This window comes from Sander vitreus, chromosome 13 (genome assembly GCF_031162955.1).
Source record: "Sander vitreus isolate 19-12246 chromosome 13, sanVit1, whole genome shotgun sequence".
NCBI classification, from domain to species: domain Eukaryota; kingdom Metazoa; phylum Chordata; class Actinopteri; order Perciformes; family Percidae; genus Sander; species Sander vitreus.
The window spans coordinates 30,034,324-30,061,007 of record NC_135867.1 but is presented as its reverse complement, the minus strand read 5'-3'; the positions used below and the strand labels follow the sequence as shown (position 1 = coordinate 30,061,007).

General features: G+C 42.5%; 1 protein-coding gene across 8 annotated transcripts in view; it reads left to right on the top strand.

The window, feature by feature from the left end:
* The window catches only part of LOC144527451 (uncharacterized), a 160,608-nt gene extending 144,183 nt beyond the window's left edge, over window positions 1–16,425 (top strand). The window contains exons 1-9 of one of the 8 annotated variants that reach the window (XR_013502822.1): window positions 1,772–1,815; window positions 6,356–6,616; window positions 9,559–9,593; window positions 9,716–9,775; window positions 9,860–9,959; window positions 10,054–10,390; window positions 11,017–11,074; window positions 11,405–11,635; window positions 11,861–16,425. Coding sequence is in view for 4 of the 8 variants with exons in the window: in XM_078265464.1 (XP_078121590.1) it covers window positions 6,573–6,616; window positions 9,559–9,593; window positions 9,716–9,775; window positions 9,860–9,959; window positions 10,054–10,219; window positions 11,405–11,635; window positions 11,865–12,527 (1,299 nt within the window). In the remaining 4 variants the exon portion in view is untranslated. Of the gene's footprint in view, window positions 1–1,771; window positions 1,816–6,355; window positions 6,617–9,558; window positions 9,594–9,715; window positions 9,776–9,859; window positions 9,960–10,053; window positions 11,093–11,404; window positions 11,636–11,860 lie in introns of those variants that run through there. The other 7 variants (XR_013502823.1, XR_013502821.1, XR_013502820.1 and 4 more) reach the window with 7 other exon arrangements.
* Window positions 16,426–26,684: the final 10,259 nt, after the last annotated feature.

Genomic DNA, 26,684 nt, shown 5'->3' with positions numbered 1-26,684 from the left:
GAAGTTGTGTTTCATCCACACCTTTATCTCCTCCAGACAGGCAGTGAGTGTTGAAGACGGAGATGATGTTGGTGGGGCTGCAGAGGTGTGTGTTTCCGATTTCATGTACAGTTGTGTGTCATCAGCATAGCAGTGAAATGAAACTCCATAGCGGCTAATGACATGGCCGAGGGGGAGGATGTAAACGATGAAGAGGATGGGGCCAAGGACTGACCCCTGGGGGACCCCGCAGGTGACTGTGAGTTGGCGGGACCTTGCACTTCCAAGTGAAATGTACTCTGTTCTGTCAGTGAGGTACGATTTAAACCAGTTAAGAGCATTGTCAGTGAGTCCAGTGGTTTGATGTAGCCGGTTGAGGAGTATGCTATGATCTACTGTGTCAAAAGCAGCAGACAGATCGAGGAGTATGAGGAGGGAAGGTAAACCAGCATCAGCTGCCATTCGTAGGTCGTTTGTGACTCTAACCAGGGCTGTTTCCGTGCTGTGGGCAGAGAGGAAACCAGACTGGAATTTTTCGAAAAGGTTGTTGTGTTTGAGGTGATCCTGGAGGTGGGCAGCAACAACTTTTTTCCAGTACTTTGGAGAGGAATGGGAGATTGGAAATGGGCCTGTAGTTTGGTGTTGCCGAAAAGGAAGTTTGTGCACAGTGACACCTGTGGCTTTGTATCTCCTCTCAATGGCACGCCCAGCTGCCTTCATTTTTCGTAACTCAGTGGCGTACCAGGGGGCTGATCGGGAGAAAGTGACTGTTCTGGTTTTGACCGGGCGTGGAGTTCCAGAATGGTCCTGAGGGTGTTATTGTAGTAGTCCACTGAGTCCATGGCTGATAAACAATTTACAGAAAGAAGATGATGGAGGTCGGATGCCATAGTCTCTAGGTTGATGTTTTTCAGGTTTCTGAAGCAGATTTGGCGTTTGGGCTTGATGAGGGTGGACGGTGAAGACATCTTCATGGAGATGGCCTTGTGGTCGGAAATTAGAGAGGGGGCTTACATTTAAATGCAAGGCATTCAAACGAAGACAGCTCAGGCAGGGTTATAGGGGACAAGATCAGATCACTTCGGTGGATGACAGCAAGACCACCACCACGCCCTGTGCTGGGGGCTTTCTGTAAGTAACAGTAGCCAGGAGGACAGGTCTCATTTAAAAAACAATAAACATCTGGTTCGTGCCAGGTTTCTGTAAGGCACATCATATCCAAACACTTATCCAAAATATGGTCATGTATGAGGGAAGATTTGTTTGTGATGGATTGTGCATTGAAAAGTTCAATCTTGATATTAGATGCAGCAGTGAGTCTCTGTATTGGCCGGAGTAGACTGAGGTCCACTCCACGTTTTCCATGTTTTCCATCCTGGTCGGTACATAGCGTTGTCATGGAAACTCCAGTGTTACTAGTCCAAGGAGTGGCAGTGGCCTGATGACGTGTTCGAGATGCGACGGTGCGCATGCCAGACCAGAGGGATGAGATGATGTGATCAGACCGGGAGAAAACAAACTTTCGACTGCAACTTCTGTGAATGTAACGGGGCCGGCGAAGGAGTCCAAGTTGTTTAATGACTGATATGCACGATGGAGTGGTGTAGTTGTTGAATTTCTTCAGTTGGGTGGCGGAATAGTTTAACATTGTGCCAGTCGTGGAGAGTGGCCTGTTAGCCGTTAGCCATGCCTGTGTTGCACAGAGGACAGCCATCAGACACAGTAAGCAAGCAACTGTGACTTTAGATGAAGACCTCGCGAACATCGGCAGTGACTTTGGGTAAAAACCTCACCAGTGATGAACAGATCCGGGAATCTCTGAGCGATGTAAAACGGGTAAGTAGACAGTCGCTAGGGTCAGCGGAATCCGTACAGAACACATACAAATCCACAATGTGTACTAGTGAGCAACGACACTAGTATAACTTACTGGACGTAATACTGGTCGATAAGCATACTGTAGGTAGTACTGTACTGTTGCAATGTAGAGGATTTTTCCCTTTAAACATGAACTGTGTAAAGACAATACACAAAAAGGGTTGTGCAACAGGCTCCCCACTGTGTGGTCCAAGAGACTGGAGACAGTGGAGGATTTTATATAAACCTCCCCTCAAAAAACAGACCGCCGACCTCCAGTGGAGGATTTTACATGGTGCTGTCACCTCCAACGCTTTTATTTCTGTTTATTAATCCCACTGTTCTTAGCGAGTGCCCATTTTGTTGCCTTATTTTGTTGTGTAGTTGTTAGTTGGTGGTGGGTTTTGTTCGGGTAGTGGGGTTGTCAGCCGGGCATCATGCCCATGGTTGGTGGCCATGCAGTGCTGGAGAAGCTAACACGCCGACATGTGGTGAGGATTTCCCTGCATGACGGCTGTTCAGTAGAGGAGGCCAGCTATGCTGTCGGGGAGGTTGTCAGGTTTGACAGGGTGAAGTCTGCCATCCATATGAACAGCACAGTAGTTATTTTCCTAGATCATGTGGCGAGAGGTTGAGGTGGAGAAAGGAATTGTAATTCTTGACACTTTCAAATGTTGAACAAAATGAGTGTGGAAATAAAACTGTTAATGAAGGAAATGCCCAGACTAATGAGAAAGCAGAAAAATTGTAATTCGTGATACTTTGTTGTTATATGTTGTTTTTGCGACATCTGATACCATGAAATGTTTTGGATGGTCATTTGGTCCATTCTTGTCCGCTGGGCCGGCCCCCGGGCTCACTGGGCTGGGCGGTTGGCCGACCGGGCCGCAGAGCCGCTTCCCGGGGGCTCGGACTCAGATGTTGCGCCACCTGCTGCTGAATCAGACTCGGCAGGTGCGCAACAGTGTGCAGGAGCATTACATACCTGTTAAGGCAGCTTTATTGTTTTTTCATGCCATGATACTCTCTCACTTATCCTACTGTGTTACTGTATGGGGCCAAGCTTCCCAGACAACAGTCAAACCCATCATATCATCATACAAACAGGCACCGGAAATAATGGATCGGAAACCAACAATGTGGCATCACTGTTTGATAGTACAGAAATACAAGCTTTTAAATTTTGATAGCTTTAGTTTTCTTTTCTTAAACTGACTTTCAAATGCGCAAATAATCTAGCTCCAGCCGTACTCTGTCCTTTTGTGACAAAAACAAATACAAGGAGAGTGGCCACTAGGGGAGCAGTGGGTGGCAACTGCATAGCAGAGGGGCGCAAAAACACTTTCGGCCAGGCATGTTTTTCAGTGATAGGGACCCATTTTTGGAATAATATACCAACAGAAATAAAAACACAAACTGAACTGAAAACATTTAATAGAATGGTGAAATACTGGCTGAAAGAAAACCAAACATGTAACCACTGAGTCAGTTGTGTTGTAGTAATGTATTGTCTGTGGATGAATGGCTGTTTGTATATGGCTGCCAAGGTTATGGTTAGGGTATAGGTGAGTGAGTGTGAGCGTCCGGGTGCTTGGGGTTTGTGTTGTTACGTGATGTGCTGTTCTGTGTAATGTGGTCACGACTGTGAAATGTTGATGTAATATATTAGTATACAATGCATTTGCTGCATGATTGTGTAACTCACACAATGTAGTTCTTTTTAAAAATTATATTTGGATTATTTTTCTAGAAAGGCTTGACCAGGGACTGGGGTTGAAAATTAGCCAACTGGCTAGAAACCTTTTATGCAACACATCTACACATACTGTTATGGCTTTGACTATGATAATTATGTATGTAATAATGTGCGCTGCATTGTCCCTGACAAATAATAATAAATAATAACTGCACAGGTAAAAGAGACACGCAGGAAAAGGAGAAAAATGTTGAACAAAATGAGTATTAAAATGAGACTTTTAACGAAGCATATTCCCAGACTAATGAGAAAGCAGAAAATAACAAATAGACAGGGAAAAAGAAAGGCAAGGCAAATAAAGCAAGCTGCAGTCAGAATTAGAGCTGAATGCTTTTGGCTTCAGCCCAGGTTTCATAGCTAAGATTCAGGTACTGTACCGTGATATTGCAAGAATATTGAAGGTTAATGGTGGTTTGGCTGCACCTTTTAATGAGAGGGGTAGCCTCTGCTCAGTAAACTCAGAAAGGTACTTTTAGGTGTGTGTTTTCCTGGGTGTGCGTCTGCAGTTAAAATTTCAGCTTATACAGATGATGTCATGGTTGTTTTGAACAAACAAAGGGATATCAACATTTTGGTGGAGAATGTCGGTATCTTTAACCATATTTCTTCTGCTAAGGTTAACTGGGCAAAAAGTGAAGCTGTGGTGGTGGGAGATAAGTTACAACCTGGAAGAAAGGAGGGGTAAAGTATCTGGGTGTGTTTTTGGGTGAGGAGTATGTGATGATAAAAAAAACTGGGATAACGCTCTGGAAAAAATAGAAGGCTGTTTAAAAAAATGGAAGTGGCTCTTACCAAGCATGTCCTATAGAGGGAGGACGCTTGTCATCAACAATCTGGTGTCCTCTTCTCTGTGGCATAAACTGTCTTGTGTGGATCCTTTGAATTTACTTTCAAAGATTCAATCTGTTTTGGTTAATTTCTTTTGGGATAAGCTGCACTGGATTCCCCAGGCTGTTCTGTTTCTTCCCAAAGAAGGAGGACAAGGACTTGTTTATTTGGCCATCAGGGGCGCTGCTTTCCACCTGCAGTTCATCCAGAGACTGCTGTTTGGCCCTAAAAACTTGGTCTGGACACCCAGACCATTGGGTGCTGGAAAACTTTAAGGGTTTTGGATTACAAGATTCTCTGTTCCTGATGGATTTAAAGAAGTTTCCACTCAGCTTCTTTGCCTCTTTTCTATTGTGGCGTGTTTACAGTGTGGAAGCTGTTGATCAAGGAGAGACGGGTGCAAGGTGTCCCTTTACACTGGCTGATACAGGAACCATTGTGTATATCACGTTGTGATACAGGAAATAAGTGTAAACTCCATGGAAGGGTTGACACACCGTGGCGAGCACATCTGGGTTTGGTGGTTGATGTCCAACCTGCGTGGAGGAGTTTATACAAACCACCATTAACAAAAAGAGTAGCTGACCTACAGTGGAGAGTTTTACGCGGGATAGTGGCAGTCAACACGTTTCCGGCTGTCATTAGTCCTGGTGTTGGCGACAAATTGTTATTGTGAGTGTGTGCGCCTGCCGCCGTTGTTCTTGTTGCTGGAGAAACTATTTAGTAAGGTAGGGGAGGTTTTCTCCAAACAAATGTTCATCCTTAGGTTCAGGTACGGTAAGTTTGCTAAACATAAATGTCAGCTGTTAAACTTAATCTTGGGCCAATCAAAGATGGCTGTGTATGTAAGCAGGAAGAGGAAGGTGGATGACTCTGTCGATATTATTGTGACTCTACTGTTTCCTCAGATGGTGAAAGCCAGAATGAGGATTGAATTTAATTATTATACTGTAAAGAGATGAAGGATGTGGATCAGTTCAGTGTGATCTGGGCCCATGGTGATGTGTTGTGCTCTGTTGAAGGAGACCAACTCATCTTTTCTCAGGAGTTGATGTCATTTTGTCATTTCATTCAAGTGTATATGTATGTACGTATTTATTGGCCTGTTGAAAAGAGATTATTTTGAAAATAACGAGATGGAACATTGATAGAATAAAGTTCCTTCTAAAAATCAAAATCTCTCTCTCTGTCTCTCTCTCTCTTGCTGTCTCTCTCACTGTCTCTCTCTCTCTCTCTGTCTCTCACTCTCTCTCTCTCTCACTGTCTCTCTCTCTCTCTTTCTGAGTGAATGGCGGATTGAGTGTGGAGAGCGTAGATTGTGGTGATTTGTTTCAGCGTGTGTGAGTTTATCTTACTCTTTTTTTCTCTTTTTTAGTGTGTATGTGTATGTGTTTATTTCTTTTTATTAGTTAGTGGTGTGTTTAGAGTTTTGGTGTGTTGGTGGTGGTGTGACTGGCAGCATGCTTTGTTTGGCACAATGCCGGTGGCGGAAGCTGCTGCGGCTGACTCGGCGTCATGCGATCAAGCTCAACCCAGTTGTAGAATGCTCTGTGGAGGCGGCAGGTTTAGCAGTGGGAGAGGTGGTTGGGTTTGGCAGCATTAAGTCTGCTTCCCGTATGAACGGAGTGATCGTTATCTTCCTGGACACTACTGCTAAAGTAAGCGAGGTGGTAGAGAACGGTGTAGTGATCCAAAATACTTTCGCTCCTGTTCTCCCACTGGCCATGAGGGTAACGATCTCAAATGGTCCTCTGTTCATCAGAAATGAAATGTCGGCAAAATAGCTGTCCCGCTACAGACAACTCATCTCAGATAAAAATGGTGTCTTTGGGCTGCAAATCCCCGCAGCTAAAACACGTTGTGTGTCACCGGAGACAGGTGTACATGATTCTCAAAGACACAACAAGTGATCTAAACCTGTCCTTTTATTTAAAGGTGGATGGACGATGAAATATTTTGGATGTGGAGTGGAGCGGCATTTGATCCGCTCCTGCCCGGAGAGGGGGGCAGATCGGCGCTGCTGCAGGTGGAGATCCACCGGTGGCTGTAGCACCGCTAACAGTGGGCGCCGTGCCCCCCCCCCGCAGTCTCCGCGGTCACGGTGGTTGCTGAAGATGTGCCGGCGGGTCTACCGGCACCGGTGGCTGTGCTGATGGCGGCGGTGCCGATGGCGGCGGTGGGGTTGCCTACGAAATTGTAAGTTATAAAGCTTTTGGCAGCTAAGATGGCTAGGACTAGTAGTAGCTAATGTTGCAAGAGGTTTGTGCGTAGCGCTGTTATCATTTTAGATTGAATTGTAGTAGGACTCAACTGATCCGAGTTAATTATACTAGAGACTCGACACAGACTTGGGTGAAAGATCCAAGTGAGTCACGACTCAAACAGGTTTATAGTAGAGGAGCACTTTCCTGATCTCAGGCTGTTCATACAGTCAGCTCGGCCTCTCACCAGAAAGTCTGGTGAAGAAGCGCTCACAGATCAGAAAATCTACCGTCTAAGAAAACTTATAGTTAAATTAAAACCACAACTATCACAGATGAAGATGATTGTTAAACATGTTCTTGTGCTTTCTCTTTTTACTGTCATGTTTTTCTATTGCTGTTTTTTTTCTCTCTCCATCTATGTGTGATTATAACATAGGGACTTTAAACCTGAACGGAGCCAGAGCTGCTCTTTTTAATCTCATGGAGATAAGGAAGTTAAATGTGATGTTTTTACAGGAAACCCACAGTACAACAGACATTGAATGTGACTGAAGGAGGGCTTTTAATGGGGAGGTGATTTTAAGCCACAAGTACAGTCTGAGTGGAGGGGTGTGGGTGTTATTTGCCTGGAGTTTTTTACCAGTTTCTTTTGATGTGGATGACATTTTGCCAGGTGTTTTATTGAAGGTCACAGCTCAATATGAAAAGGTAAAGTTAGTGTTTTTAAATGATTACGTGCCAACCAATGGGGTGGATAGGGTAGCATTTTTAAACATTTTATCTGATACCATTGAAGCTTGTAGTGATGATTATATGTTTTTAGGGGGGGATTTTAACTGTACGGTGGATCCAACCCTAGATAGGAATCATCCTGAACCTCATCCTGCATCGTCCCACAGGATCAGACAGCTAGTGGAAACACATGACCTGTCTGACCTGTGGAGAGGTTTTAATCGTAACCATAGGCAGTACACCTGGAGTCACTCAAGAGCAAATGTTTTATCCCTGACCAGACTGGATCGCCTCTATTGTTTTAAACACCAAAAAACATATCTTTAAAAGGTGTGTTATTAGGCCTGTGGGTTTTACTGATCACTGTCTTGTCTCCTGCTCTGTTTTTATAAAACAATTTCATTTAAAGAGTGCCTATTGGCATCTTCCCACAAAGAGAGCAGGCCTGCTTTTACCTGCATTCAGCAGTGGTGGGACTTTGGGAAAGTTCAGATTAAACAACTTTGCCAGCAGTTCACTCACAATGTCACTGGAGAGTTATCTCGATCAATGAAGGATCTGGAGAGACAGGTAGAACAATTGCAATCTTTAGCAGCTTCTACAGGAGATCGAGGGCATTTAGTCTCCCTCAAGTCTAAACAGTCAGCTATAGCCAAGCTGCTGGCTGTTTCAGCACTGGGAGCTCTGGTCAGGTCGCGGTTTATGAGCGTCTCACAGATGGATGTTCCATCTCAGTTTTTCTTTGGGCTGGAGAAGAAAAATGGACAAAGGAAGATCATTTACGAACGGGTAGCGGCTCTGAAGTTTGCTGCCGGTTTCTACAGAGACCGCTTTAAGAGTGAGTGGTGAGATAATCCAGATTTGCACAGCAGCTTCTTCAGTGGTCTCCCTCAGGTAAGCACAGAGGAAAACTCCCAGCTGGGAGCAGAGTTAACTCTGCAGGAGCTGACCACAGCCATGAGAAGTTTGCAGAGCGGCAGAGCTCCGGGGATGGATGGCCTTCCTGTGGACTTTAAGTCTTTTTGGTCCATCTTAGGACAGGACCTGCTCGAGGTGTTAAACGACACCAGAGAGGAAGGCTTCCTCTGAGCTGCAGGAGGGCCATCATCACCCTGCTACCTAAGAAGGGAGACCTACATGAGCTAAAGAACTGGAGACCGGTCTCTCTGCTGTGCACCGATTATAAAATCCTGTCCAAAACCCTGACCCTTAGATTGAGGGAGGTGATGGCATCCATTATCCACCCTGACCAGACTTACTGTGTGCCCAGCAGGCTCATAAGTGATAGGAATGTTTTTATCGTGTGGAACCTACTGAGGAGACAGAGAGCAGAGCAGGCAGACTCTCTGCATTGGCTCCTGCAGGAACCTGTGCTTTTTGGGACGGTGCTGGACTATCCTAGCTGGGGAGGAGCCCAGGAGGGGCCTCGGCTATACAACCCTGTCCATCTGGCTGCTCGACTCGGTCTCAGGTTGGTCCGGGTCACCGGGCAAATTCTGGAGTACTGGATACATAAGCTGACTGGACATGAATGTTCTCTCCTAGACTCCTTCAGTAATGGGTAGTAGTACTATACATGCGGCAGTTGGGGGGTAGCATTGCTTTCTAGCGTTCTGATTGGTCTGAAAAAAGAAAGAAAAAAAAAGATTTAAATTTAAACGCAGAAAATAAATTAAATCAATAGTCCCCGGTTTGTTGTGCCCTCTGAAGGGAAGGGAAGCCCGTGAGAACTAGAACCATGACTGCCCGGAGTGTCCTGGCACAGTCTGCTGAAGTTTTAAAATCATGTATTCCTTAAAGGGAGTCTGGCGTGTGTTGGCTTGTTAGTTCAGTAAGAAGATAACCCCCGTCTGTAGCAGCGTGCACCGCCCCGAGTGCATGATGACGTCGTCATTGGGTCTGCACCTGTGTGACTTAGTTAATATTAGAGCTTATTTAGATCAAGGTGTTAAAAACGTAGGGGTTAGACCCAATGGCTACCGGTTAAAAAGTTAGGGGGCAGAGGTTATGGGCCCTCACTGTCATACTGTCATAGGGGAGGGGTATGTAGGGGTATAAACATCTATGTCTCAGCCTGTCTGGCCACTTTTTACCTATTGTTTTTAGCTAGCATTGATAGCTAGCTTGTCAGTTCGTTTTTGCCTTCGATCATCTCAAACAGACCAACGGTGCATTTTTCTTTTTAATTATTTTGGGGGAAAGCAAGAGGAAACGTCTTACAGCCATGTCTACAAAGGGTGAGTAAATTAAAAAAGCAAAGTGTTATGTTTAAGCCTATTCTAAGATATTTCATTTCATGTAATTTCATGAATTTAAAACGTATTTGTGGCATATATACTTATCTAGACTGCGTCATTAGGTTATTCTACAAAGATTAAGAGCAAGGCTTCTGCGGACGATGACGATGAATTCCAACAAGGTAAAAATTGGATATACATATATTGACAAGACATTGCAGTATAATGTGATATTTATTTATTTCTTTTGTTCTGTTTTTATGTAGGGAAATTAGTATTACAGAATATAAATCAGCTCTTAAACCAATCCGATGGTTTAATAAGAAAAAGAAGTCGAGCTGAAAGCATTAAGAAATCTGAAATCAGGTAATTATCTACAAAAATGTTTGTGATTTTTATTATTTATTTTTATACAAGGTGTTTTAGCTCACTAATATCTATATGGTATCTTATTGTGTAGGTCGCCTTTACCTCTACAAAAGCGACAGTATGGTGAGGGGGTTTCAATAAAGCCAAGAGTTGAAATCCGTGGGCTCCAGCAGGCCTGTGAATCACAGCAACTATTTGTGGACAATAATATCCGCAAACCAAGTCGTCTTCGCAGAATAAGGAAGACACCTATTGTGGTGAGTTGAAAAAGAACAAGTAAAGTGTGTGTGTGTGTGTGTGTGTGTGTGTGTGTGTGTGTCTCTCAGAAATCTCAGGTACCTTTCCCGCCCATACCTTCATGTTCGACCGTTGCTTGTGATGAGGCAGCGTCTACGGGGGTAACCGAGGGCCCTAATTTTGCTATAGAGGTACCAAGCTATGTATCTAACTGCATATACTCAACTAACGTGATACAAATCTTTATATATATTAGGGCTGTCAAAATAACACGTTAATTTTGATTAATTAATCTGAGAACAAATAACGCATTAAAAAAAATAACGCAGATTAATCCATTCCATATTGACGTTTGACCCAGAGCCGTTCTAGCCACCATTGGACTGTAAAATGAAGGAGGGAGACGAGTATGTTCTGCCTGGATTATTAATTGGAATATTTACTTGTAAAAATCTTCTTCCTGCCAACCCTGGCTACCGAAATTTGGTGCCACTGATATGTCTGCTCTTCTCTCTGATGCTCTGAAACACAAACACTGCTGCATGTGACGCTAGTTAACACTATACTCAACAGCAGCTAACGTTAGCCTACCGCTAGCTAGTTAACACTATACTCAACAGCAGCTAACGTTAGCCTACCGCTAGCTAGTTAACACTATACTCAACAGCAGCTAACGTTAGCCTACTGCTAGCTAGTTAACACTATACTCAACAGCAGCTAACGTTAGCCTGCCGCTAGCTAGTAGCTGGATTAAACACGGTTAAAATGCTGACAGTTAACACTAAACGGTGTAAAGTGTGACTGTGTTTTACTGTAGAGGATTCAACACCGGAATGTAACAATCTGCAGCTGCCGTCAGAGAAACAACACAGACGGTGCGTTCAATGAAACTGGTAAACTACAGCCTCGTGGTGCATTTGAAGTTATTGTAAATGTCCTTTTCCCATCTGGTGGTTCAACAGCAATTTTCTACTGAAATTAGTTATTGTTATTGTTATACATTATTATTAAATTGTTTAGTACCCTTTTTTTTTCTTTTCTTTTTTTACTTTCTTAAAAAGTATCGGTTCAGGCACCGTTAATTATGTATGCGATTAATTTCGATTAATTAATCACAGAGTATGTAATTAATTAGATTACATTTTTTTAATGATTGACAGCCCTAATATATATATATATTAAAACTGTTTCCCATGTGTTTTCAGACACTAAATGCTGTAGCAGCGTTGCAGAGACTGCATCCCGTGGCACTGGAGTCATTCACACCTTCATTGGAGGTGTTACATTTCCCAGAGAGGCACGGTGATGAGCAGCGGCAAGCAGGTGGAGTTTTACAACGGGGGGACGTGTCAGATTTCCAGGACACGGACGTGTCACCGGAGCCCACAGTCGTAATTACACCAATACAAGGTCTCCCTCAAAGGGGGGCTGCAGCGGTGAGTACATGTTAATGTGTTTGATGGGTCTGTAGCATTGTGTATATAATAGGATGTCTGAGGGGGTGATCAAGTGTTTGAATGAGTGCAGCATTGCATTTATGATAGGAAGTCTGCAGGGGTGATCAAATGTTTGAAGCGGAGGTGTAGTGTGTGTGTGTGTGTGTGTGTGTGTGTGTGTGTGTGTGTGTATTTAACTAAATGTGTTTTATTATTAACTCATAGGCAGCCCTTGAAGGAGAAAGCAAAGAATCATCAGAGACAGACCACACATCGATTACCCCCTAATCAGGAACCCTGTCAGTGTCGGGGGAATGAAGGTGATATAGAATGTACTTGTATATGTTTTATTCCAGACACGCCCATCAGCCAGAGGCCTGGTGTTTCCTATAATCACACGGTGAATGGAGCAGACAAAGTGCACCCCAGTGCTTATGCATCAGCAAACGTCTCTGTAAATACAGAGGATATTGATGAGGCATTTGAATGTGGACAAATATTGGATTGTTTTAGTACTAACAGCAGTTTTGAGACAGTTGTCCCCATAAACTGTCCTGAGCAGATAACATTATTACAAGATGAGGCACTCTTCGAATTCTGCGCCGAAACTACACGTCGTCACACTGCGTCAGATGTGATACATGACCAAATAGAATCCAAAGTTCATAATTTACACAAAAATATCAATAGTCTAGCAAATACAGTAGCCACATTGCAGACCACTAATGCACAGTTGTTTGACATAGTCACAGCTTTGGGTGCTGCGTTAGACATTCACGGCAGAGGCCTTGAGAGGGCTGAGGCAAGGCATCTGCAGAGAGCAGTAGCCCTCAATACACTACTGACACCACTGATAGCCATATTTCAAAAGACAATAACAGAAATGAAGTGAAACAATCATCAGGGTCTGTAAAAATAAACAAAAATAAACATTTAATAACAAAAATGGAAATCCCCACCAAAAACGTAAAAAAATCAGATCAAATACATGTACACCACGTTGACACCAATGTAGATGCTTTGTGTGCAGATGACTATAGCCGTGCTGTGTGCAATCACGATGCATATATTCAGTTGTGCGAGAAAATATTCCAAGATGTACTGAACAACATATGTACGGCTGACAATGGTTGCGCAATTCCCCCAGAAACAGTCAGCCTTGTCACCATACAGCCATCAAATCACGCCCCACCAGCAGTATATCCAGACAGGCCTGTGGATTGTCTCGTCACCATACAGCCAAATCCTGATTACACGAGGCAGACATGTTTTGGGAGTGTCCAATCGTCAAATTGTATACGTACAGATGATTATATAGAGCCACAGCCGTCCACATGGGGCCCCCTATAAATTCTCAGGGGCCAATACAGTGTGGGGAGGGTCGGTGTCTAAGATATCATCTGAAATATCATCCAGAGAGATTCCTGTTTTTAACGCTGCGGAATTTCGTCAAGCAGTTGATTTTCGAAATATTGATTTGACGGATATTGGTATTGTGCCAGCACAAGTGCATAGTACCCTAACCGGGTTAATTGAGAGGGCATTAGACACTGCATCACAGGACAGTGCTTTAAGTGTCAAGCTAAGGGGTCCATCTGTGGCTGCACCTATCCAAAAAGTGTTGAACTCCAGCGATGGGTATAATGTAGATGCATTTCTGGAGCAAATTTCATAAGCTATGCAGAGTAACGATACTTCTTTGTAGCACACAGTATGTCGGGAGGGGGTGGGGCCCGGCTAAAACTAGGAAGTGTATGCTACGATAAAATATTGTCCTTAAAGGGTAGTATAACCCTATGAATACCAACTCCAATGACAAACTTTGCTTTGCTCTCTGTCTGGATCACTATGTAAATCCCCAGCTGTCTCAAAGTGAGAAGATAGTCTACGCAAAACAACTGCACCAGGATCTTGGGCTTGAATATACACATAGGGTTTCGTTCGTCTGTCGTTGACAGATTTCAGAAACATTTGAACATAAAAATATTGTAATATTTCATCACGGAGCCGGTCATAAAAAAAACACAGATCTTCAAAACACACAATGAACAACATGTGAAAACTGCATGGTTGTATTTTCATAATGATCACCTAACCTCATCGAAAACAAAACTTCTTTTTTCGGGCGGCATATGTGTGTGATTTGTGTTACAGCTCATACAACACTGCATTGGATCACATGTCTGCATTGTAATGTGTGTCACACAACATGCCTTCCAGGTAAAACTATGAAGTGCCCCACTTGTAAACGCATATGTAAATCAAAACACTGTTTTGAACAACATAAAAGGCTGGATGCAAAACATGGACTCATTACGTGTGACAGATGTAAATATTGTGAGGCATGTCATATGACATATAGGGCGGCGAAAAAGCCACACGTATGTAGAGCTCCAAAATGCACACATTGTAGAGAACCAATAATTGACACAATGCATGAATTCTATATACAACCCCTCAAAAACGCTAAACATAGTGACACATACATCTTCTACGATTTCGAGACTAGATACCACAATAGCCGCCTTGAGGCTAATTTTGTATGCAGTATGAATATGAAAGGCCAAAAATACTGCTTCAAAACAAAATGTGTGGAATTATTCATCAATTATTACAGACAGCCGGCCTTTATAGCCCACAATGCCTCAGGTTTTGACAGCTACCTTGTGCTCGAGTACATGGTGAATCAACGCATATGTCCAACGATTACTATGCGCGGTTCGAGGGTGATTATGATGATCGATTCTACTTGCAAGCAACGATGGATCGACTCATTCAGTTTTCTCCCTATAGCTCTAGCTAAAACACCCACTGCTATGGGTTTTTCAGATGTGCTCAAGGGTTATTTTCCCCATCGTTTCAATACACGGCAGAATGAGCAATACATCGGTCCATACCCACATCCGTCCCTCTATGGGTATGACACCATGTCTGATGACTCTAAGAAGGCATTCATGGAGTGGTACGTGACAGTTTGTGACACTACATTTGACTTTCGAAAGGAATTGATTCGCTATTGTGTTAATGATGTGGCTGTATTGCATAAAGCATGCACAATATACAGAGATGCTTTCAAAGAATGTACATCGTTAGACCCCTTTGCATTCTCCACACTGGCCTCATCATGCATGGGCGTGTTTAAAACACTTTTCATTCCCAAAGATACCGTGGCATTGACATACGAGGGATCGTACATTAGGCAAAACAAAGCCTATTCAGACATTTCGATTCAATGATTGGAGTATGTCTCAAACCGAGAGAACATTGAAATTCAACACACTGTCAACAGAGGGGAAAAAGCATTTGGGGCATTCTTTGTTGATGGATACTGTGCATCCACAAATACATGTTATGAATTTAATGGCTGTTTCTTTCACGGATGTGATAAGTGCTATGCACAAGCTGAAATCCCTGTCACAAAAAGAAAAACACAGTGAATTACGCAAAGCCTTCTGTGACAGAATAGCAGCGCTAAAAACTGTGTACGGTCTAACAGTGGTGGTGAAGTGGGAATGTGATTGGAAAAGGGATGTGTGCAATAATCAGGACGTTAAGGCGTTCATGGCCACATATGAAAAACCAGGTCTCAACCCTCGAGAAGGCCTCTTTGGAGGATGAACGAATGCAATGAAGTTGTATCACAAGACAGAAGGTGATGAAAAAATCAGATACTACGATTTCACAAGTTTGTACCCAACTGTCCAAGCAAAAACGACACTACCCCATTGGGCACCCTCACATAATCCACACTGATTTTGACGACATAAAAACTTACTTTGGTATTGTAAAATGTACTATGGAGGACTGTATCATCCAGTTTTGCCCTATCGATGCCGCGGTAAATTAATGTTCCCTCTGTGTGGAACGTGTGTGTGATGAATCAGACAACCCCATGTAAACACAGCGAACATGAGAGACAATTGTCGGGTGTGTAGGTGACATTTGAATTACAGAAAGCCGTGGAGAAAGGATACTGAGTAGTCAACATCACGGAGGTATGGCATTTCCCAGAAAAATCGGATCAGCTTTTTAAAGGCTATGTTAAGACATTTCTCAAGCTCAAGCAGCAGGCTTCCCAGATACCCAGGGCATATCAAAACGGAAGACGAGAAACTAAAGTACGTAGAGGACTACTATGTCCGCGAGGGTATACGTCTGGACCCTGCCAAGATAGGCGTTAACAAGGCAGCCAGAAGTATTCAAAAACTTTTGCTTAACAGTCTTTGGGATAAATTTGCAATGCGTACTGACATGCCAAATGCTGAGATCATAACAGACCCAGAGCGCTTCACACAACTCATGTTCAGCGATGCTTTTGACGTTCGTTAGTTCTCATTTATTTCACCAGAGGTGGCGATAGTGCAGTGGCGACAGACAGAGTCAAGCTTCCAGCGTAAAAGACGTTAATGTCTTCATAAGGGCTATGACTACAGCTTATGGACGTCTCGAACTTCATGAACTGCTTGATAAACTGCAGGATCGCATCCTCTATTGTGATATGGATAGTATCATATTCACCACCAGAGGCGATGAGTGGATACCAGAGCTCGGCCCATACCTAGGGAATTTAACGGACGAGCTTAACTTCTCACAGCTCTGTGGTGATCCTACCGAGGACTATATAACAGAGTTTGTTTCTGGGGGGCCAAAATACTATGCATATCAGACCGTCCAAGGGCATACACAGGTGAAATGCAAAGACATAACTCTCAATGCACAGAATGCCCAAATTGTCACACACGAGTCGTTAATAGGGTTGGTACAATCATTTGTGACCAATCAGCATGCCACAGACCATCTGTCCACAACTACAGACACTAATAACACGGGAGAAAAAGCAGTTTCATCTCAAAAACACTACAGTGACCAAAAAGGTACACGTGGTCTATAATAAACGACGTGTGCTCCGTGACTACACAACCCTGCCTTATGGCTACTAATAATATCAACAATAACCAGCTGATTGTAGGATTTGATGGCCGGCTTCAACATCCCATTCAGTGTTGTTATTAGTGGCCCCTCAAATTGTGGAAAAACTTATTTTGTCAAAGACATTATTGAAAATTCAGCATCGGTAATATTGCACAAGATCGATAACATAGTATACATTTATTCACGTTGGCAGCCAATATACGATCAGTTGCTTAAAACAGTGTATGTAAATTTTGTGGAAGGTATCCCTGATTCACTTTGTGATGACACACTTCTTCCACCTACTAAGAATAATCTGCTAGTGATTGATGACCTTATGAATCATCCAGTGGTAATTTAGAGGTACAAAATGTTTTCACAAAGTATGTTCACCACAGAAACCTCAGCTGTATATATTTAGTGCAGAATCTGTTTATTCAAGGCAAGGCTAGTTGTACACTCTGTTTGAACACAAACTATATGATATTATTTAAAAATCCTAGAGATCAAATTCAGATGAGTTTATTAGGTCGTCAGATGTTCCCCAGAAATAATAAAAACATTTTAGAGGCGTTTAACGATGCCACAAGTTCACCATATGGCTATCTCCTGATAGATTATAAATCCAAAACTCCAGATAATTTACGACTCAGAACAGCTCTGATATCGTCACGGCAGGTTGTATATGTCCCAAGAAAACAGGAGGTGTAATAATGTCAATCCGGATGCAACGTAATTTCACACTGCTGGACCTTCTTCATAAGGCAGCACCCCGAGCTAGAGGTGTTATTGTGAACAATGCTAGTCCAGATTTTCTTAATGCATTGTGCGAAATAGCTCTGAACGTATTAAGAGGTAATATACCACTGTCTAGCACTCAGTACAAGTTGTTGAAAAAGAAGAAGAAGGTTATCAGACTAATCGCGGATAAAAAAGTCAAACATTTAAAAAAAAAAGACAATTACTCAAACCGGTGGTTTTCTATTGCCTCTATTGGGGGCTGCAATCCCTTTCATCGCTAGTCTCATCAATAGGAACTGACATGGAACACACGCAGAAAATGTTTCTGGTGCCTCAGCAATAACTAGCAGCATTACAGCAGCATCAAGCCTCAGACACACAAAACGCCTCTTTGTGGCAGTCTGTCCAAAATGAATCGGACCGAGCCATGAGTGATATATTGAGTCAGTCTGACAATGACGTATATGAAAAAGCCAAAAAATATTCAAGTGTTTTGCAGAAGTATCTAACCCTGGTAAAACAGGGTGAGCGTGAGAAAAATGTAATTACATTATCCCTACCCAGTGATGCATCAAAGGTTGAAGCCTCAAATGTTGAGTCACAAGACACAATCGTAGAAGACGATATGATAAGATCAGAAGTATTGGCACATATGCCCCCCATGAATAAACGCAACGCTGAATACATAATCACCTCTTTATCCCGTAATAATGATCAGAGCTCGTGGACAAATAATTGGGAAATCGTTGTTGAAGATAAGACTGTGACAGGCAGTCATCTGTATGATCTACTGAAAAGCGTAACAACACATAACAATGTTTCAGACCATTCGAGACCTACAGGGTGGAATGATTTTTTAAAGACATTAGCGCACTTAAACATACCTCTATCCGTAATTCCAAACACAGCTGTACATCGTGCTATTGCTGGATTTAAAACAGGGGCCCCTGCGGCTGCTAATAGAGATCACACATTGACTGATACATGTTCACCAGTCAGGTTCACACCTAGGTCAGTATGTATTGGCACACCCCTTAGACAGCATTCATTGACAGGTACAAGCTCACCGCTCACCCTTAGATCAGTACGTATGGCTTCACCCATGACCAGTACACGGTGGGCTAGTTTTTGAATTGTTTTTTTATCGTCAAGTTGCCAAAGACATGTAATGATTGTATTTGCCTATTTTCTATTTTTACATATTGGTTGTTTTTATTTTTTAATACTAATTATAATACTAATTATTTTCCTATTGACTGGCTGTGACACGAGAAAAAATTTTCTTCTTACTGTGAAAACCTAAAAAAGACATTATTGAATGTAAAACTGTGACACAAAAAACTTTTTTTCTTACTGTGAAAACCTAAAAAGACGGTTTTTCTATTTTTACATATTGGTTGTTTATTAATTTTTAATACTATTTTTTACATTATTTTCCTATTAACTTTGGAAAATGTTAATGTTAATCTTGTGTCACAACACAAGAAAATGATTTTTCCCTACCGTGAAAAACCTAAAAAGACATTGAATGTAAAACTGGTGAAAATATTGACTGTATTTCTCTATTTGTTTTTTTCAAAAACTACTCATGTATTTTCCCTATTGTGTCTAATTGCTTTTCCATGTATAGCTCTCTTTTTGAAAAGTTTGAATAAAAACTATTACAGAAATTGGTAAGACAATTATTTTTTCACATATTTTTTATTAGCTAAACAAGCACCATTACACAATACTTTTACCTATATGTTGCACATGCACATTGTACACATTTAAACTTCTGATCGTGGCACACATCGGGGTGTATTTTGTTAACAAAATGACTGACCATTGTATTGTTACAGACAAGATTAGCAGGATACGTGTTCAACACTTTTGTATAAGACTTTTTTTTTCTGAATATTACATATAAAAGAACACACAGTGTTGTCCACAGGTTGTCGAATAGTTATTTTGCACCTGTACCCCCAGAATGGTACATCGCCACACAATTTTTTAAGAGGAAATGGCTGATTTCTGGCAGAAAAACAGTCGGACTGTGTCCAAAGCTATCAAAGAACAAGCCATGTTTGTTTTCAGTAAGGTATATAGCCAGCCAATGTTGACCCGGTTTATCACTAGCTGTCCGTATTTACCACTAACATTGCGGGTAGTTTATGAATGATGGTTTTTGGAAGTTGATCACATGGGCATGACGCCTAAGAAATTTCATTTCCCTCATTCATTCTTTTTTCTAAGCACACTGGTAAGCTCTATTGTATTCATACTAGTAATGATCCAATAGGATCTCTCGATTACAGAATCAAAAACAGAATAACAGATCAGGGTCACCGTCCGTGGGAGCGTGTTTCGGAAACGTGCCTCCAATCTCACATTGCCTGTCTTAATCAGTGATACATTCCTGCCCAGCCACCATCAGGTTCCAGATTGAAACAGAACAATGTGTAACCATCACCGAAATCTGATCGTGTTATGGCTAATGATCTGTCCTTTAAATGACGCCCTGTTGATTCCACCATCTGATAATATTCGCGAACATATTGTCCTCTTTGAAAATGTGGTTGAAAAGGTCAGGCAGGGTGAGGCCGCCATTTAGCGTATGGGCCTATAAATTCTGCATCATAGTGTCCGAAATTAAATGGGTTAAGTGCATACGAACCAGTGTATGCTTCATTATCAACAAAAGCTATGACTACAAATTTAGGTATCTGCCCTATAAATAGATTCTCTTGGTTGCACACCCGCGTACCTGTTGGTATGGAGAATGTTTTTATGGCTACTCTGTCAATAGAATATTTAGCATTAGTATGCTGTAGCGCTCTACCATGTGCTAGTCTCACAGTAGGAGCCACTGATATTTTCTTTACAAACAGACTGGCAGACATTATTTTCACAGTGAATTAAACATTTTCTGGGGTCATTAGTGCAAAGTCATCTTTTGACCGGATGAATTTAAGTGACATGTCCACACCATTTAGCAACAGTTTTTCTTGAAAAAACAAGTCGGCGTGTACTGGCGATATTAATTCCACAATACGACTTTCACCACTGTATGCGCCCCCGTTGCTCTAACCCCAAATTATCTCCTGTAATAGACGTGTCGTCCATTTTTCCCACCCATATCTTTACAGAATAGTCCAGTGCTGAACTGTGTATCTAGTGTTTCTTTTCCATAGTTTAGCAAACATTCAATAATTTCTCTGTATGGGTACGTATTTGAAGACTGTGTAATCAATCTATCGCCCAGCATTATATCTACTTGGGAAAAAAGACTCCAGGGTAGTTTATAAATCAGCTGCATTAGCCAGCAATGTGCCGTCAGGATTTGTAATCCTTACACGTGTGTACAGATATGAATCGTTAAGGTCTAGATAATCTTCTCCACTAGCAGATATGAAAAACTTTATAGGTCCACTGTCTGTTAGAGCGGATATGGGTGGAATTTCTAGAAATGTTGATTTTTTCGATAGATGTCTGTGTGTACGGGACTGCAAACAGGTCCAGTTCTGTCTTCACACACTCTTCAGACTGATTATGAATGTACGCCATGATTACTTCCTAAAAATGAATTTAGAATATTTCTTTTGCTAAGACCAGAGAGCGTCGGGTCGGAGCTCTGCGTCTTCTGCTTCTGATGACTCTTCGTTTTTTTAGATGGGGTTTTACGTCGTCTATATACTGACTGGTTACGCCCACATCCTGATGGACTTCTTTTTAACGGTTTGCGACTGTACATCATGAGACCATTTCCCTGCTGTTTGGCTGCTATGGTATTCCGAACATTCAAGACCACATCTCCAATAATACCTGTGGCTGCAGTTTTCAGATGAGGTTTGGCAAGATTAAACCACAGCCATCCGGAATAAATATCTGAATATGCCTCCTGACCCCTGACCATATTGTGTACTGGAGCCTATGAACCCAGGTAGTTCTCCACCGGCCTGATTCATATAATATGCCATATATCTCCCATCATCTGAGGTGTATGCTTTGCGCATCATTTTAATTCTGCTTCACCAGTCTAAAATGTAATTTGACAATGACTTTTCCGTACGAGAATGGAATGAGCTTGTTCTGATCGTCGCGTAAATCTATTTGAATGTCAGTAATAGTTGAGCGTGACAACGATGTGTAATGAGGCGTATCATAACTCAGAGTGGGGATGCGTCGACTCTCATCAGAGATATTTATACACCGGAGCAGTGGGACATGGCTATCCCCGACTAACTGGTAGTCTACAATGTCGCTATAAATAAATATATTATAACGACCAGCATGTATGTCTGCAGGTCTGGGGGCTACACAAGCACCCCTATACAAGGGGGTTGGAGTCTATTTCGAACACAGTGTCTGGGATGAAACCAAGAATTTCGGCCAGACGTCCTGTAAATGCTATATGACAACCCGCTCCACCGGTAAAGTAAACCCTATTCGTAATATTGTTATAGTTCATGGTTATGTGTGCTATGCCTATACTAGACATGCACCTCATATTATACTCTTTAACAATGCTAGCCACAGAATTATAACAACCGACATCCTGACGCAACAGAAACTTTTTAACCGTAGGAATTGGCGGAGCCACCCCCGTACATTCTTTGACGGCATTGCGAAGCTTATGCACCCCACCTAACTCTCCAGGGTGTGCTGGGTCATAATATATTTTTCGCATAACCCTCTCCATGATTCATCTAGGACACAAGTGATCACAATAGCTTTATGTCAAACCTTTTTTATTCTACACCACACATTAAAATTATGACAGCGAAAACCCACTCTATTACAGATAGAGTTTTGGCTAAAATGGATACATCAGTTTTACTGCTTATGAATATGTGTAGTTTTTGCAAATCATGTAAGACATCGTTACATTGTTTTTTTTTCACATACAGACTCACCACATCTATAAGCATAGTGTACATAACCAGTATATGATATACTTTCAGCATCTTGAAATTGTGTTATGACTGCACAAAATGTCTCCACAACACTCTCACGAGTTATTACCATTGATAACAACATTTGCATCAACTCATCCCAAGGTGGTGTGCTATACTGTCTTCTAACAAGATCCTTCAGTTTTTCTAGCCTACACACATCAACACACACTACGCATACTTTGGTACTTTTTAACATCATTCACATTGATGGCAATGGTTTGATCTAAAATACAGGATAAACAAGCTATCACATATCTCTCACTGATATGGTTATACATTACACGTAAACAATTCCCCATATCCGCACACAGTTACTTTTTTCTCTCATATAAATCTCTCCAGTAGTCTCTTTGGCGACGTCCTCACCAATCATAGCATCATACATTTCTCATATTTTGACTGTGACATCTTCCACAGATTTCAACTCATACAAAACAGTTTCTGCTACACCACAGATTCTTGCACCATCAGCACAGAGCTGTTTAATCGCCAGAAAGCACCGTACTACAGGGATACATTTATCAGTCAACAGTCTTTTCATAAGTTGTTCAAAATGTCTTGCATAGAACCCCTCTGGGATACTACCCAAACACTCGTGATGTTTCTGACTCGGATGGTTGATCTGACAACCTTGGCACAACTCCTCCCAATAGTTGTAAAGTACCACGTTAAGCAGAGGTAGAGACGCTGTTTTAATTGTCTATAAACAATATTGACACCATTCCATCCGCTTGATCATCCCCCACATTGTCTGAACAAACACAGCCATCTGGCAGTTGTAAGACATCAGACGATTTGGGGAAAAACGGATGTCCAAAGGGGTGGGGGGTAGGTAGCGGTGACCGGATCAAAAGAGAGGGCGGTAAAGGAGGGGACATTTGTGGTGGCGCCAGGAAGCGTTCAGGGGTTATATGTGTTGTTGATGATGATGATGATGATGATGATGATGATGACGAGAGTGATTGAGGAGATCCGGTTGCAGTCAGCGGAGCAAATAAGCTGTGTTGGCTTGGAGGCGTCCCGGGTGATAAACAGTTCCACTCCATACATTCTAGAGAAAAAAAAAAATCCACACATTACAGTCACAGTAAAACACAATAACAAAATAAAAAAGCATTTTTTAACTATTTTGCAATTAAATAGCACATACAAATAGACCCACCGTTTTACTAGTCTTTGTGTCTGACGATTTTAGGTCTATAAAGTGGTCGTGGCAGGGGCAGAGAGTGTTGTCCGCCGTCGTCGAAAATCTACTTTTTTCTTATGGTCTCATAAGAGCTCCTTATTAGGTCTCTTCTGATGATATAATCAACTGTAACAAACTGCTTCTTCAGAATCTCCCAGTCACAGCATTGTATAAAGAAGCCATTTTTAAACCACTTGTTGCATTCATCGTTAGGAACAGGATATGGCTTTAACAACCATTCTTCACGACCTCTGGCTGCAATAACCTTCTCCTTTTCTTCGCATACACTGAGGAAAATAAAATCCTCAGCAGATCTTATGAAACGGTCTGCTTCCACACGGTAGATTTTGCTCCCTTCTCAGGAAATCCAGTATTGTCAAGGTCCTTACAGACAACATCCCTAAAAAGGTTCCAGTCTTTCACCGAGATCGTACACTCTGTTTTAGCTTCGCTAGATAACTCTGCAACAACGTTAGTGTACACAGCTAATGTCACATACCCCTCACTGTATCGAATAGAATAACAATATCCATTGTCACCCTCATATTCCATATCAGCTGTACACGATTCCTCCATGCTGGGCATAAAGATCTCGGGACGGGATCTCTTTTTCTGGGGTGCCCAATTCAAAGCAAATGGGTTATCTGTAATAGCAGTAGCTTCTCCAGCAACAGATGATCCATTTCGTGGTGCACGGTTCAGTTCAAATGTACTGGGTCTCAATTCAAATGTACTGGGAGAGCGTGTATCAACCGTACCTTCTTCTTCAACAGATGATCCAGCTTGATATCCAAATAGGCATGTAGACATGGCTGTAAGACGTTTTCCTCTTGCTTTCCCCCAAAGGAATTAAATAGAAAAATGCACCGTTGGTCTGTTTGAGATGATCGAATGCAAAAACGAACTGACAAGCTAGCTATCAATGCTAGCTAAAAACAATAGGTAAAAAGTGGCCAGACAGGCTGAGACATAGACGTTTATACCCCTACATACCCCTCCCCTATGACAGTATGACAGTGGGGGCCCATAACCCCTGCCCCCTAACTTTTTAACCGGTAGCCATTGGGTCTAACCCCTACGTTTTTAACACCTTGAAATAAGCTCTAATATTAACTAAGTCACACAGGTGCAGACCCAATGACGACGTCATCACGCACTCGGGGCGGCGCATGCTGCTACAGACGGGAGTTATCTTCTTACCGAACTAACAAGTGAGTGTTAGTGGCACTAAGTCGTCTTACCTTGAATGTTCAGCAGGGGTCCCACAAGGCTCTATTTTGGGACCAGTATTGTTCTCTGTATATATAAATGATTTGCCAAATGTTTGTCAAAAAGTCCATTTTCAAATGTATGCTGATGATGTTTCAGTTCAAGTACCTCGGTGTCACACTGGACCCAACACTTTCATTTAAAAAACAAACTTACAGCGAATAGAATTTACAAAATTTTAAACAAATCAGACAATGATGTCAATGACAACTACTTTTGCTGAAATGTTCATACATTCAATGATATTTTCACATATATATTACTGCATCACAACCTGGTCACTCACTGGAAATACAATTTTAAAACCCATAGAAATGTTATTCAAAAAATCTATAAAAAATACTTGATCAAAAACCTTTGTCATTCCATCAGTGTAATATTTTGGGAAAATACAATATGCTCAACTTTGAAAATTGTATTCATTTTAAAAATAGCTGTTTATAACGTTTTTCATGGACTGGCCCCTTCACTTTCTACATACAGTGGGGCAAAAAAGTATTTAGTCAGCCACCAATTGTGCAAGTTCTCTGCCTGAATGTGAGCTAATGTGTTTCTTGCTTGATATTGTATATTGTCATATTATTTTGTGTTGTATTATCTTGTATGTTGTTGTCTTCCCGCCTCGGGACTACAGGTGAAAATTAGCATTTATGCTATAACCTGGCTCATTTACAGTCTGTACAGAAATGTTAGATTGTTCATTAATGTGCACTGTCCCGAATAAATAAAAAATAAATAAAAGAAATAAAAATAAAAAAAGCCAACACACGCCAGACTCCCTTTTAGGAATACATGACTTTAAAACTTCAGCAGACTGTGCCAGGACACTCCGGGCAGTCATGGTTCTGGTTCTTACGGGATTCCCTTCCCTTCAGAGGGCACAACAAACCGGGGACTGTTGATTTTTTTATTTTTTTTATTTCGAGCTGCACACGCAGCTCAACCGCTCGACCGATCAGAATGCTAGAAAGCAATGCACGTGCACACCTACCCCCCTACCCCCCAATTGCTGCATGTATAGTACTACTATGGGTCACTGCTTTGCTCCCGGATTATGAAGCCTGTGGGGGCCCTCTGCTGGAGTCAGTGCAGGCCGTCTCTCTGGAGAATCTCTTCTCCATCTTCTTCATCCGCTTATCCGAGGGTCGGGTCGCGGGGTAGCAGCTCCAGCAGGGGACCCCAAACTTCCCTTTCCCGGGCCACATTAACCAGCTCCGACTGGGGGATCCCGAGGCGTTCCCAGGCCAGGTTAGAGATATAATCCCTCCACCTAGTCCTGGGTCTCCCCGAGCCCTCCTCCCAGCTGGGACGTGCCTGGAACACCTCCCTAGGGAGGCGCCCAGGGGGCATCCTTACCAGATGCCCGAACCACCTCAACTGGCTCCTTTCGGCGCAAAGGAGCAGCGGCTCTACTCCGAGCTCCTCACGGATAACTGAGCTTCTCACCCTATCTCTAAGGGAGACGCCAGCTACCCTCCTGAGGAAACCCATTTCGGCCGCTTGTACCCTGGATCTTGTTCTTTCGGTCATGACCCAGCCTTCATGACCATAGGTGAGGGTAGGAACAAAAACTGACCGATAGATTGAGAGCTTTGCCTTCTGGCTCAGCTCTCTTTTTACGTCTAACGGTGCGATAAATTGAATGTAATACCGCACCTGCTGTGCCGATTCTCCGACCAATCTCCCGCTCCATTGTCCCCTCACTCGCGAACAAGACCCCAAGGTACTTGAACTCCTTCACTTGGGGTAAGGACTCATTTCCCTACCTGGAGAAGGCACTCCATCGGTTTCCTGCTGAGAACCATGGCCTCCGATTTAGAGGTGCTGATCCTCATCCCAGCCGCTTCACACTCGGCTGCGAACCGATCCAGTGAGTGCTGAAGGTCACAGGCCGATGATGCCATCAGGACCACATCATCTGCAAAAAGCAGCGATGAGATCCCCAGCCCACCGAACTGCAACCCCTCTCCACCCCGACTACGCCTCGATATCCTGTCCATAAATA